This window comes from Pseudophryne corroboree, chromosome 3 (assembly GCF_028390025.1).
Source record: "Pseudophryne corroboree isolate aPseCor3 chromosome 3, aPseCor3.hap2, whole genome shotgun sequence".
Taxonomy (NCBI): Eukaryota; Metazoa; Chordata; class Amphibia; order Anura; family Myobatrachidae; genus Pseudophryne; species Pseudophryne corroboree.
Window position 1 is genome coordinate 545,579,388 of NC_086446.1, and position 13,822 is coordinate 545,593,209.

The 13,822-nt window shown below is 45.0% G+C and overlaps 1 protein-coding gene across 1 annotated transcript in view; it reads right to left on the reverse strand.

The window, feature by feature from the left end:
• Positions 1-13,822, reverse strand: part of FASN (fatty acid synthase) — a 162,333-nt gene that overhangs the window by 52,444 nt on the left and 96,067 nt on the right. The window contains exons 16-22 of the mRNA XM_063961239.1: positions 12,630-12,805; positions 12,265-12,456; positions 10,828-10,908; positions 10,537-10,731; positions 9,104-9,283; positions 7,367-7,570; positions 27-349 (exon numbers count right to left, since the gene is read on the reverse strand). Of these exons, the coding sequence (XP_063817309.1) occupies positions 27-349; positions 7,367-7,570; positions 9,104-9,283; positions 10,537-10,731; positions 10,828-10,908; positions 12,265-12,456; positions 12,630-12,805 (1,351 nt within the window). The remainder of the gene's footprint in view (positions 1-26; positions 350-7,366; positions 7,571-9,103; positions 9,284-10,536; positions 10,732-10,827; positions 10,909-12,264; positions 12,457-12,629; positions 12,806-13,822) is intronic.

Here is a 13,822-nt window from a genome sequence, read left to right on the forward strand (position 1 = left end):
CTTCATAGCAACATTAAGAAGCTCACTTCAATAATCTTCATTTTTTTTGCATTGCTGTTCTCCAAGACTGTATCTAGACATGTTTTAAGATTCGGAGAATAGAGCAACCCATTCAGAAGAGGGTCATCTCGGAGCTGATTGTCCTTCTGCATCAGAGTTTCTTCCAGTTCAGAGTGCAGGTTGCCGTTTAGCTCAAGGTTGCAGATCTCTGTGAGGACATTTAGAAGGCCGTGGTCTGCGGAATTACTAATCCTATTGTCCTTTCTGGTTCTTCTGGCAGTCTTGGTGCTTGGAATACCGATTTTTAATCCATGCTGTGCTACTTTTGACTCTAATTCATAAATCTTATCTGCAAAACAACACAATGGAAGTTTATTATTGTAGTACAAGAATACACTTGTCATGTACTGTGCATTTTTGCAGATTTTTGTTGTTTATTTAAACACTTATAGTGTACTTTGTCCCCTTGTGTAGAGTATCTAGGAATTATTACATACAACATTTGAAGAGAACTAAATTAAATTTCTGTTCAATTATAAACATGTCATATTCTTCCCTATCCTCAAATGAATAACAAGATGATTTAGGAATTATAATTATTGCTACATTTTCTGCTGCCTGGTGGAAAAAATAAGATTTTACTCACCGGTAAATCTATTTCTCGTAGTCCGTAGTGGATGCTGGGGACTCCGTAAGGACCATGGGGAATAGACGGGCTCCGCAGGAGACTGGGCACTCTAAAGAAAGATTTAGTACTACCTGGTGTGCACTGGCTCCTCCCTCTATGCCCCTCCTCCAGACCTCAGTTAAGGAAACTGTGCCCGGAAGAGCTGACATTACAAGAAAAGGATTTTGGAATCCAGGGTAAGACTCATACCAGCCACACCAATCACACCGTATAACTTGTGATAAACTTACCCAGTTAACAGTATGAACAACAAACAAGCATCACTCAACTGATGCCACATAACATAACCCTTTAGTAAGCAATAACTATATACACGTATTGCAGAAAGTCCGCACTTGGGACGGGCACCCAGCATCCACTACGGACTACGAGAAATAGATTTACCGGTGAGTAAAATCTTATTTTCTCTAACGTACTAGTGGATGCTGGGGACTCCGTAAGGACCATGGGGATTATACCAAAGCTCCCAAACGGGCGGGAGAGTGCGGATGACTCTGCAGCACCGAATGGGCAAACTCAAGGTCCTCCTCAGCCAGGGTATCAAACTTGTAGAACTTTGCAAATGTGTTTGAACCCGACCAAGTAGCAGCTCGGCAAAGCTGTAATGCCGAGACCCCTCGGGCAGCCGCCCAAGAAGAGCCCACCTTTCTCGTGGAATGGGCCTTCACTGATTTTAGATGCGGCAACCCAGCCGCAGAATGAGCCTGCTGAATCGTGCCACAGATCCAGCGAGCAATAGTTTGCTTTGAAGCAGGAGCACCCAGCTTGTTGGATGCATACAGGACAAACAGCGAGTCAGTCTTCCTGACTCCAGCCGTTCTGGTTACATAAATCTTCAAAGCCCGGACTACGTCAAGCAACTTGGAATCCTCCAAGTCACCAGTAGCCGCAGGCACCACAATAGGTTGGTTCAAATGAAAGGATGACACCACCTTTGGCAGAAATTGCGGACGGGTCCGCAATTCTGCCCTATCCATATGGAAAACCAGATAGCGGCTTTTACATGACAAAGCCGCCAATTCTGACACACGCCTAGCCGAAGCTAAGGCCAACAGCATGACCACTTTCCACGTGAGATACTTTAGCTCCACGGTCTTAAGTGGCTCACACCAGTGAGATTTCAGGAAACTCAACACCACGTTAAGATCCCAAGGTGCCACTGGTGGCACAAAAGGGGGCTGAATATGCAGCACTCCCTTAACAAACGTCTGAACCTCAGGCAGTGAAGCCAGTTCTTTTTGGAAGAAAATGGATAGGGCCGAAATCTGGACCTTTATGGACCCTAATTTCAGGCCCATAGTCACTCCTGACTGTAGGAAGTGCAGGAATCGACCCAGCTGGAATTCCTCTGTAGGGGCCTTCCTGGCCTCACCTCAAGCAACATATTTTCGCCATATACGGTGATAATGCTTTGCTGTCACATCCTTCCTAGCCTTTATCAGCGTAGGAATAATTTCATCCGGAATGCCTTTTTCCGCTAGGATCCGGCGTTCAACCGCCATGCCGTCAAACGCAGCCGCGGTAAGTCTTGGAACAGACAGGGCCCTTGTTGTAACAGGTCCTGTCTGAGAGGCAGAGGCCACGGGTCCTCTGTGAGCATTTCTTGCAATTCCGGGTACCAAGTCCCTCTTGGCCAATCCGGAACAATGAGTATTGTTCTCACTCCTCTTTTTCTTACAATTCTCAGCACCTTTGGTATGAGAGGAAGAGGAGGAAACACATAGACCGACTGGAACACCCACGGTGTTACTAGTGCGTCCACAGCTATCGCCTGAGGGTCCCTTGACCTGGCGCAATATCTTTTTAGCTTTTTGTTGAGACAGGACGCCATCATGTCCACCTGTGGCAGTTCCCATCGATTTGCAATCTGCGTGAAGACTTCTTGATGAAGTCCCCACTCTCCCGGGTGGAGGTCGTGCCTGCTGAGGAAGTCTGCTTCCCAGTTGTCCACTCCCGGAATGAACACTGCTGACAGTGCTAGTACGTGATTCTCCGCCCACCGAAGAATCCTGATGGCTTCTGCCATTGCCACCCTGCTTCTTGTGCCGCCCTGGTGGTTTACATGGGCCACTGCCGTGATGTTGTCTGACTGAATCAGCACTGGTTGGTTTCGAAGCAGAGGCTCCGCTTGACTCAGGGCGTTGTATACGGCCCTTAGTTCCAGGATATTGATGTGCAGACAAGTCTCCTGACTTGACCACAGCCCCTGGAAGTTTCTGCCTTGAGTGACTGCCCCCCATCCTCGGAGGCTTGCATCCGTGGTCACCAGGACCCAGTCCTGTATGCCGAACCTGCGGCCCTCGAGGAGGTGAGCACTTTGCAGCCACACAGAAGAGATACCCTGGCCCTGGGGGACAGGGTGATCAGCCGATGCATCTGAAGATGCGATCCGGACCACTTGTCCAACAGATCCCACTGAAAGATCCTCGCATGGAACCTGCCGAAGGGAATGGCTTCGTATGACGCCACCATCTTTCCCAGGACACGCGTGCAGTGATGCACCGATACCTGTTTTGGTTTTAGGAGGCCTCTGACCAGAGTCACGAGCTCCTGAGCCTTCTCCTCCGGGAGAGACACCCTTTTCTGGTTTGTGTCCAGAATCATGCCCAGGAAGGGCAGACGCGTCTTAGGAATCAGCTGCGACTTTGGAATATTCAGAATCCAGCCGTGCTGTTGCAACACTTCCTGAGAGAGTGCTACGCTGATCAGTAACCGCTCCCTGGACCTCGCCTTTATGAGGAGATCGTCCAAGTATGGGATAATCGTAACCCCTTGCTTCCGAAGGAGCACCATCATTTCCGCCATCACCTTGGTAAATATTCTCGGTGCCGTGGACAGGCCAAACGGCAACGTCTGGACTTGGTAATGACAGTCCTGTACCACAAACCTGAGGTACTCCTGATGAGGTGGATAAATGGGGACATGCAAGTACGCATCCTTGATGTCCAGAGACACCATAAAATCCCCCTCTTCCAGGCTTGCAATGACCGCTCTGAGCGATTCCATTTTGAACTTGAATCTTTTCAGATAAATGTTCAGGGATTTCAAATTCAATATGGATCTGACCGAACCGTCCGGTTTCGGTACCACAAACATTGTGGAATAGTATCCTCTTCCTTGTTGAAGGAGGGGAACCTTTACCACCACCTGCTGGAGATATAACTTGTGAATTGCCGCTAACACTACTTCCCTTTCTATGGGGGAAGCTGGCAGGGCCGATTTGAGGTAACGGTGAGGGGGCATCACTTCAAATTCCAGCTTGTATCCCTGAGACACAATCTGTATAGCCCAGGGATCCACCTGTGAGCGAACCCACTGGTGGCTGAAATTTCGGAGACGCGCCCCCACCGCTCCTGGCTCCTGTGGAGCCCCAGCGTCATGCGGTGGATTTAGTGGAAGCCGGGGAGGACTTCTGTTCCTGGGAATTAGCTGTGTTGTGCAGCTTCTTTTCTCTACCCCTGCCTCTGGCCAGAAAGGAAGCACCTCTGACCTTCTTGCTTCTCTGTGATCGAAAGGACTGCATTTGGTAATACGGTGCTTTCTTAGGCTGTGAGGGAATATATGGCAAAAAGTTTGACTTCCCAGCCGTAGCTGTGGAAACTAGGTCCGAGAGACAGTCCCCAAACAATTCCTCACCCTTGTAAGGTAACACCTCCATGTGCTTTTTGGAGTCGGCATCACTTTATATGCCCCAGGGTCAGTAAAATGGTATCCTTGTCTAAGATATCCATTTCCTCAGACAGATTATCTGTCCATGCTGCTACAGCACTACACATCCAGGCCGACGCAATAGCCGGCCTCAGTATAGTACCTGAGTGTGCATAAACAGACTTCAGGATACTTTCCTGCTTCCTATCTGCAGGATCCTTTAGGGCGGCCGTATCCTGTGACGGCAGGGCCACCTTTTTAGATAAGCGTGTCAGAGCTTTATCTACCCTAGGGGAGGATTCCCAGCGCATCCTGTCCGTTGGCGGGAAAGGGTACGCCATAAGTAACCTTTTGGAAATCAGCACTTTCTTATCGGGGGAATCCCATGCTCTTTCACATAATTCATTTAACTCATGTAAAGGGGGAAAAGTCACCTCTTGCTTTTTCTCCCCATACATATATACCCTTTTGTCAGGGACAGGGTTTTCCTCCGATATGTGCAATGCATCCTTCATTGCTATAATCATGTATCGGATGGCTTTAGTCATTTTAGGCTGCAACTTTGCCTCATCGTCATCGACACTGGAGTCAGAATCCGTGTCGACATCTGTGTCAACTAACTGGGATAGTGGGCGCTTTTGAGACCCTGACGGCCTCTGAGCTGCAGAATCAGACACGGGTTGAGACCCTGACTGATTATCCAACCTTTTATGCAAGGAGCTTACATTATCATTTAACACCTTCCACATATCCATCCAATCAGGTGTCGGCGCCGTCGGCGGCGACACCACAGTCACTTGCACTTGTTCTGCCTCCACGTAACCGTCCTCGTCAAACATGTCGACACAAACGTACCGACACACTGCACACACACACAGGGAATGCTCTAATTGAGGACAGGACCCCACAAGGCCTTTTGGGGAGACAGAGAGAGAGTATGCCAGCACACACCCCAGCGCTATATAACCCAGGGATTACACAGTAACTTAGTGTTTACCCAGTAGCTGCTGTTTATGATAATTTTGCGCCTAAATTTATGTGCCCCCCCCTCTCTTTTTACCCTTTTTCTACCTTGATACTGCAGGGGAGAGCCTGGGGAGCTTCTTCTCAGCGGAGCTGTGAAGAGAAAATGGCGCTGGTTAGTACTGAGGAAGAAGGCCCCGCCCCTTCAGCGGTGGGCTTCAGTCCCGGGTCTGTGTAATAAAATAGCGGGGGCTCGTACATATATACAGTGCCCAGCTGTATATATGTGTCTTTTTGCCAAGAGGTATCCTAATTGCTGCCCAGGGCGCCCCCCCCTGCGCCCTGCACCCTACAGTGACCGGAGTGTGTCGGTAGTGTGGGCGTAATGGCGCACAGCTGCAGTGCTGTGCACTACCTCATGTGAAGACAGGAGTCTTCTGTCGCCGATTTCGATGTCTTCTTGCTTCTGCCGGCTTCTGACTTCTGGCTCTACGAGGGGGACGGCGGCGCGGCTCCGGGAACGGACGACAAGGTCAGGTCCTGTGTTCGATCCCTCTGGAGCTAATGGTGTCCAGTAGCCTAAGAAGCGCAACCTAGCCGCAGTTAGTAGGTTTGCTTCTCTCCCCTCAGTACCACGTAGCAGAGAGTCTGTTGCCAGCAGAAGCTCTCTGAAAATAAAAAAAAACCTAACTAAAATACTTTCTTTTTAGCAAGCTCAGGAGAGCTCACTAAAAGCACCCAGCTCTGGCCGGGCACAGATTCTAACTGGGGTCTGGAGAAGGGGCATAGAGGGAGGAGCCAGTGCACACCAGGTAGTACTAAATCTTTCTTTAGAGTGCCCAGTCTCCTGCGGAGCCCGTCTATTCCCCATGGTCCTTACGGAGTCCCCAGCATCCACTAGGACGTTAGAGAAATAAAGATTCAGAAAAATTGTTTCTAAACTAAACTAGTGTTACAACTGGGATTAATCCTATTACCCGTGAGTTGGTTTATGGTCACAGTAAGTGCAGCCACTTAGCGCACTCAGGGTATCTCCAGATCCGCTGATATTTGTTCACAGCCCAATAGGTCTGCATACAAAAATAAGTGAGTCTGGGGAGAGATCGGGCTTGCAAGGGGTGCGAGTTGCTGTGCCATTGCCGGCGTTTCCGTGTAGCTGCAATGACAACTTGGCCATCTCGCAAGTAAGAGGACTGACCCCATATTAAGGATGGAAACATAGCAGTTCAGCCTCACAAATCTCCTCTCCCTTTCCTAACCACAATAAGGATTAACAGGCAGTCATTATTACGAATCCTATTGATTTCAGACACAAGACCCATATACATAAATAACAATGTATGTTATATAATTATCATGTTTTCATCAACTAGAGAATATTAAATAAAAACTGTTTATCTCTATTACCATACTAATACTGTAATTAGAATGCACAGCCTGCATGCATCTGTCTACACGATTATGCTGTGAAGTTTTTATTAGAATGCACAAGGTTCTAGACCGAAACATACATACAGTTGTAAACCGAGTATTTTGCCAGTAGAGCTTTGGGACATAGGGCCTTATTCAGCTGTGGTTGGACTTGCTATCGCTGTGGCTTACATAAAAGCAGCAGCAATAGGACTAATATGGTAATGCAGAGGGGGTGTCATGCCTCCTACATGCATTACTGATCCGAGCTGTGTCCTAGAACGCAGTTTCGGATCATCTCCGACACATTCTGCCGGCTGCGTGACCCATGGGTTTGCGCAAGCTGGGCACCGCAGGAGCTACCAAGAAGCCAGACAATCTTTGTCCACTGCTGGAGATACTGGCCTTGTCTCTCCCCTGCTACAGCGGCAACATGCCTCCATTTTCAAACACCCCCTTCCCATTACAGGGCCCGTTCGACTACATGCAGAATGGATCATGTGCATAATCGGTACTTTGCGGTGCAGGACGAAGCACCTCCAACCTCATCTGAATAACCCCCATAGACTACAACAAATAAGGCAGACCTGACGTAGCAAAGGCAACAGTCTATTCTGGACGTACAGTATATATGGTAATTGTAGTATACAATAGTACCTGTGCATTGCTCTAGAAGAGACTGTAGGTCATGGTTGTCTCGTAGACATTTGTCTTCAAAGTAAGGGGTGAATATGAAGCTCTCTAGGGTAGGTGGCGTTTGCTGCTGCTGCCGCCGGGGTGCTGTGGTGGCATGGAGCCCAGATATCTGAACTCCTCCAGACACTATTTTCTCTAAACAGGTGTTAACAGCAACAGGAATAGCTGAAATGATAACAAAATACATATTGGATGTAGTAAATACAGTGTATAAAGGGGAATGGCAAAGCCTGATATTCTATAACTACATTTCATAGATGTCCTGTTGCTTGTGGCCCTTTATGATTAGATTCACTTTATACTAGTACTTTTATATATTCAGTTATTTGCATATGTTCTTCAGAAGATGTGGTCTGCATACCACAAGGATATCACCCAAGTTAGTGTATTACTGTTCCACCTAGAGCCACCTATCAGGGCTTGGTCAGTCTGTGTGGGGCCAGCTGAATCCAATGGTTGTCTTAGGCTCCGTACACACTTGCCGATGTGTATGCGATATATCGCCCGATCCTGCGGATCGGACGATATATCGGTCACATCATACAGTGTGTATTCCCTATATCGTTAACGATGCGCGCTGCTGCGGGTCGTTAACGATGTATAATATCTTTAGTTTTCACAGATAGTGTACAAGACGGCATGCACCTAGATGTGGGTGCATGCAGTCACTAACAAGAAGCAAATGATACTGTTCAGTGTGTACGAACGATATCGTTTGCGGGGGGGGGGGATCTTGCGCAATGTCACATCTAATGTGACATTGGCAAATGTGTGTACCCAGCCTTAGTAATGCTCTGATCTGCTGTCTGACTGCCAGAATAGTGACTGCATTGTGATTGCATCAGTCAGTCAAACACAGTAGTCATATCAGTAGAAGTTTTTTCTGACACAACTGTAGCCAAACCAGCAGACGGCTTCATTCATAGGCAGAGGATTCATTCACAATGAATGAGAAAACTCTCTGCTTTTGATTTCAAGTTTGGACTGATGTCTCTATGAACAGACACTGACAGGATATTGGTAGGGAAATTAGTATATCTTCTTACTAAATAGGATCTTCCCCTTCACTTCAATTTCAAGTCCACATCCCGCAGGGTTCTAGAGTCTCTGTTGCCACTGTGCCAGTCATACAGAGCAAAAAGGCAGAGCAATGTGTGTTCTAAATGCTGTGCTGTTATGCATATAATGCCTTCACTAGAAAGTCTATGTATCTCTCCATGAAATAAGGCATTTTGGGGTGTGAACTAGGCAGTGGCAAAGCGATTGCATGTAACCAGCCAGTCTTGTGGGAGTATTGTGGGCATGTTTCAAAATCTACATGCAATTCTGAGTCGTGCACATGGGGAAGCTAAGACTGTTCTGACAGATCTCTTACAGTTAGCATGGGGCTGGTGCAAGTGCAGACACTAATAAAGACAGCTGTGATGGCTGGTGTAAAATCAATGGGAGACATGGTTTTCTGTTTGCACACACACGAATCAATGCATTAGTTGAACAGATACTTGTATTAGCATAAAATAGTAAAACAGGCTCGGCGACTCCCCACAACTACAGACACTATTCGTGAGACTCAGAACAAGCCCCATGATGTTGTACACTCACAGAGGCCTCTTCAAAAGATCACACATATGTCATGTAGGTAATGGGTATGAGATGTATATGCTGAGGAGAATGAAAATACACATTTCAGAAATGTACCTTGTCTGTTATCTGGAGACACACATGCTCCTTCTTCTTGTATTGCAGGGTCAATGTAGACAGAGAGGATCCTTGTTGGTAAACGAAGGCTACGGCCTTTTATCCCTAAAACCAACATTTGCAGCATATTGTCCAGGAATGTCACCCAGTTGCCAGTCCACAGCAGTTTTCCCTTGTCCCCTGGATAATATCAAGCAGTGATTAGTTACTTAGGAACAGGAAGAATGAATTACACAATGGGCTTGTTTTTAAGTTAAACACATTTGTGCAGCGTAATGATACATACAGGCACAGAATTTACACACTGTGCATGTGAATCACTTGGAACTACATGTATCTTGTGGCCCACTGCATATGGAATGGCAGATCAGGGGCGTCATAAGTACTGTACAATAAGGGCAGGATGACGCAAATTAAGGACACCGTTTTAGAGATTTATTATATGGATGTGTCTTAATTGTAATTAATTGCATTTGCACCTACATAGACCATGTACAAGTTAGAAGTTCATGACCATAGACCATCTCTACTTTGGAATTATCCCGCTTCTGATGCCATTAGCTCGGAGGGGCCCCACACTGGCACTCCCCTGCCAGTGATGCCAGTGCCCGACACTGGCAGAGGCGTGGTGAGTAGTGGTTTGCCCCATCAGCTCTCCCTTCAAGAAACTATGCCCCAGATTGATCAGTGGGGCATGGCCGTGCCATCTTGGGGGTCACAGTTGCACCTTCCTGACGAGTCCAACCCCACCCTATCCCTTTGGCATCCGTGTGCAGACATCAGTTACTCTATAAGTGCACTGAAGGTCACTGCAGGGAATGTTGCTTAATGTGATGTAGGCCATAGGCAATCTGTAGGGGGATAAAGACATCTGGAATCCTAGCGATACAAGAGATAATGGAGATTAAAGGACAAACTGTGACTACCACTTGAAGCCAAAAACTATTCAAATCATTCTTCTTGTGATTAATAATAAGACCCTTGCAGACACTTGATTTGTGTGCTTGTTTACTGCTCATACCGGACAGGTTACACACAGTGTTCTATTATGTCATTCACAGTTATTATTGAAGACAACTCATATCTTTATAAATATAACATTTAATATACTCTCTGCACCCCTAATTCTCCACAAACAACCTGAATAACCACAGTTACATAATTAGAACATGCAAGCCTGCCCCGTGCACTAGCCAAAACTCTTTCCATTCTGTAGTCTGACTGGTCCTGTCACAGAGCAGGAGCTAGTGGTTCTACTGCACAATTTACTACCTCAATGTAACTTATGGAACTCTGGGAGTTCCTCTTACTGTGGTGATGAAATGAGAAAATACCTGACACGCGCACTGCACAGGGGAAGTCCCGCCCCTCAGCCACCCATAAATACAGGCCTACTGTGTGCAACACTAAACAAAGCACTGGCCATAACCAACCTCTGCTGTTGGACTCTATAATTCCTTGGAAAGTTGGTCCGTAGTCATACCCCCGCAGCCGCAGTTCTTTGTAGACGTCTTTGTCTGACAATAAGAAATCTTCCGTTTCATTGCTCTTGGTCACTGAATCTGACAGCTGATTTTGCTGATTTCGGAAATCATTCAAGCTATTTTCCTCCATGATAGAAATCTTACCTAGAAACAAAAATATTATGTTTTACCAGTGTTTGCCAACTTTAAAACCTAGCAAACGCAAAGCAATAATGTTATACACATGTCATTTCAACCCACCACTAGCGGACAGATTTCCGTTTTCAGAGACCTCAAACCGCTTTGACGCTGGCGTGAGTCGGACCTCCAGCTGGACAATTCCTGCAGAGAAACAAAGATATTATTGCTCTAGGTTGGTTTAGTAACAGTGTAAAAGCAGGGATAATTTATCATGTTCTAAATGAAAGCATTTTTTCCTCATATTGATCACTGCAAATCTATGACATGACTGGCCCATTTGCAGTAGTTGATTCTTAATGACAAGAAGTATAAAGGCAGTGTAACTACATGGTATAACACACCAATAAAATGTAAGACTACATTATATATTATATACTGTCTATAGAGACAGATATGATATTTAGGAGTGCAGAGATAGATGGGTACAGCAGCAGTCAATTCACCGGTGGTTACTGTAGTATTTAGGTGAGGTACTACTGCAGCTTTATCTAAATTACACCAACTAGCCAAAAGCATAAAGATTGTTAAATTATGTGTTCAATTCTCTCATAAATCACTATGACACTATCACTGTATGACACATACAAATGATTTTAATGTGCACAAAGAAAATAAAAGATTAATACAAATAGATCTGTAACGTTTAAAACTACTATGTTTAAAAAGATAAATGACGTCAAATGTACTACGTATTGGCTTCTGACACAGCGTCATTTTGTGGGACAGTAATTTCCTTTAGGAGGGACCGTTTGTCTCTATATTTTCAACATAAGGATTTATTTAATAGAGAAGCAGATTATGATATTACTGTTCAGGGTGTTACCTAAAGAATTTCGTTCTACTCATTTACTATTTGTCATCTAATGGAGTACTGGTCAGTTTTACACTATGGTTTTCATGTTGCAGATTTATCTGTATTAAAATTTTATGTTCTTTTGTGTATGCTCATTCCATCAGTAACGCACCAAAAATGTATGAATTTAGCAATATGAAATGGTCATAACTTAACAATATAAATGGAATAGCATTTAATACAGTATTAATAACATAACCACAATTTTTTTTTTTAATTTTGAAGGTATGACACTGTATATCAAAATTCTTTTTCTGGGGCAAATGCAATAGGGTCCGAGTTTGCTTTTGGTGCGGGATGCCATTCAATCTCAGACATTTTCTAAAGTGGCAATTATTTACAAGGCAAACCCAGGCTTTGTAAATGATTGCCACTTTAAAAAACGTCCAGCACCTCCAGCAAACTCAGATCTTATCACATATGCCCATATGTGTGCTACACCAATACATAGTGATTTATTGGAAAACTGGACACAACTCTACAGTGGTGTCCTCTTTATGCTTTTGGTTTATATTTGTATTCAAGATAGTAATAATCTTTTTCCAGGAGCAGCAGAATTTATTTAGAATATTGACAGCTGCTGTAGTAATCTGGTATCCTCTAGTTGTGAAACGTCTGGCTTTTTCCCTAGCTGTATCAATCACCTGTTTTTGGGAGAATTGTTGCTCTGTGGATTGTAACCTCTTCAAAAATGACAGGTGTCTGTTCCATAACAACACCCATGGATCTTGCTAGCGTTCTCCATGCCAAAACCAAATATCCTGTAGCTGGGTACAGAACCCGACCATCGATGCAATGTCCATTCATAAAAATATCAGGAGAATCAGGGCTCATATCTGACAAAAAAGCAAAATAAACTATGATGAGAACCTAAGACCAGGAAAAATAAAAAAGCAAAACAGCAAGAAAACCAAACACAATTAATAAAGAGATACACAATGCTATTTGTACACAAAATATGCTGAGTTTACAGGCTGCTGTGTGCAACCAATAAGTCTATTTACTTTACCTATGTTATAGACAGTGGCGGATGATGATCCCCCTGAACCAGCAGGGAAATCTTCAGGTTTGGGGACATCCCAGGTTTGGCTGTGATCCCACTGAATAAGAGGGGAGATGAGGGGGCTTCCAGCGGGAATAGGATACTCCACTGAAGGGTAGATATTATTACACTGAACATTAATTCTGTGAAAAGAAACCACAAGACAGTGTATACTGTATTATCACTAAACCAAAGGTGTCAAAGTCAGAAAAATATCACGCTACACATTGCCATATTTGCACCTCATGCGTGTCCCCGCTGCGAGTGCATGAGCTCTCCCGTGCGTGCGCATACTCGCTATTGCGTGCACCCGCAGGCGCACGGTGTGCGCATTTACGGTAAAGTTTATGTGCGTCTAGCGGGCGACTCGTTCGTAACATATTTTAACTATATAATGTATTTTGTAGATTATGGTCCCTTTGATAGAATCTGAAAGTTTAGTTAATGTAGCATGTTCATAGACAAAGAGATCCCTCTTTGTTTGATACGAAGGGTCAGACAGGGGTTATACAGTGGTGTTTAGTATCCATCGGAAGAGTATTTAATTAGCAATATTCCGGTGTTGGTTTGAAGCAGATTAATCGCTCGTGCGTATAGTTATGGACATAAGAAGTTTATGGACATTTACTATTATTTGCACTTTATTATCCATGCGGCGGGAAACCTAGTTTCCCACCCACCTGAGCAGTTGGAAATAGTCACAGCCCACCTGTATGAATCAACCTATGACCTTTTGTTATAATGCGAAGACGAATTGCTGTGTCCAATGAACAATAAGAATATAGGGACCATTGTACTGTATTATGTGTAGGGTATAAAAGGACAAGCCACTCTGGGCCAGCTCTCTATTCTCTTCAACGGTTCTCACCACTGATAATCGGGAGCTGGATATCCAGAGGCGCATGCGATTGTTTCCCTTGAGCGTAAGTTTCTCCGCAACCATATTGCCTTTATTGTTATTGTGAGCCATATCTCTCTCTCTCTCTCTCTCTCTCTCTCTCTCTCTTCTCTTTCTCTCTCTCTCTCTTAAGTATTATTGTACTGTTATTTGTATCTCATGTGTAGTTTTCTGGTTAGGTAGTCAATGTTATTTTGGTAGTGTATGACTTGTATTGTATTATTCTTTTGCAAATAGAACGTTCATATAAGGTGTTAGAACC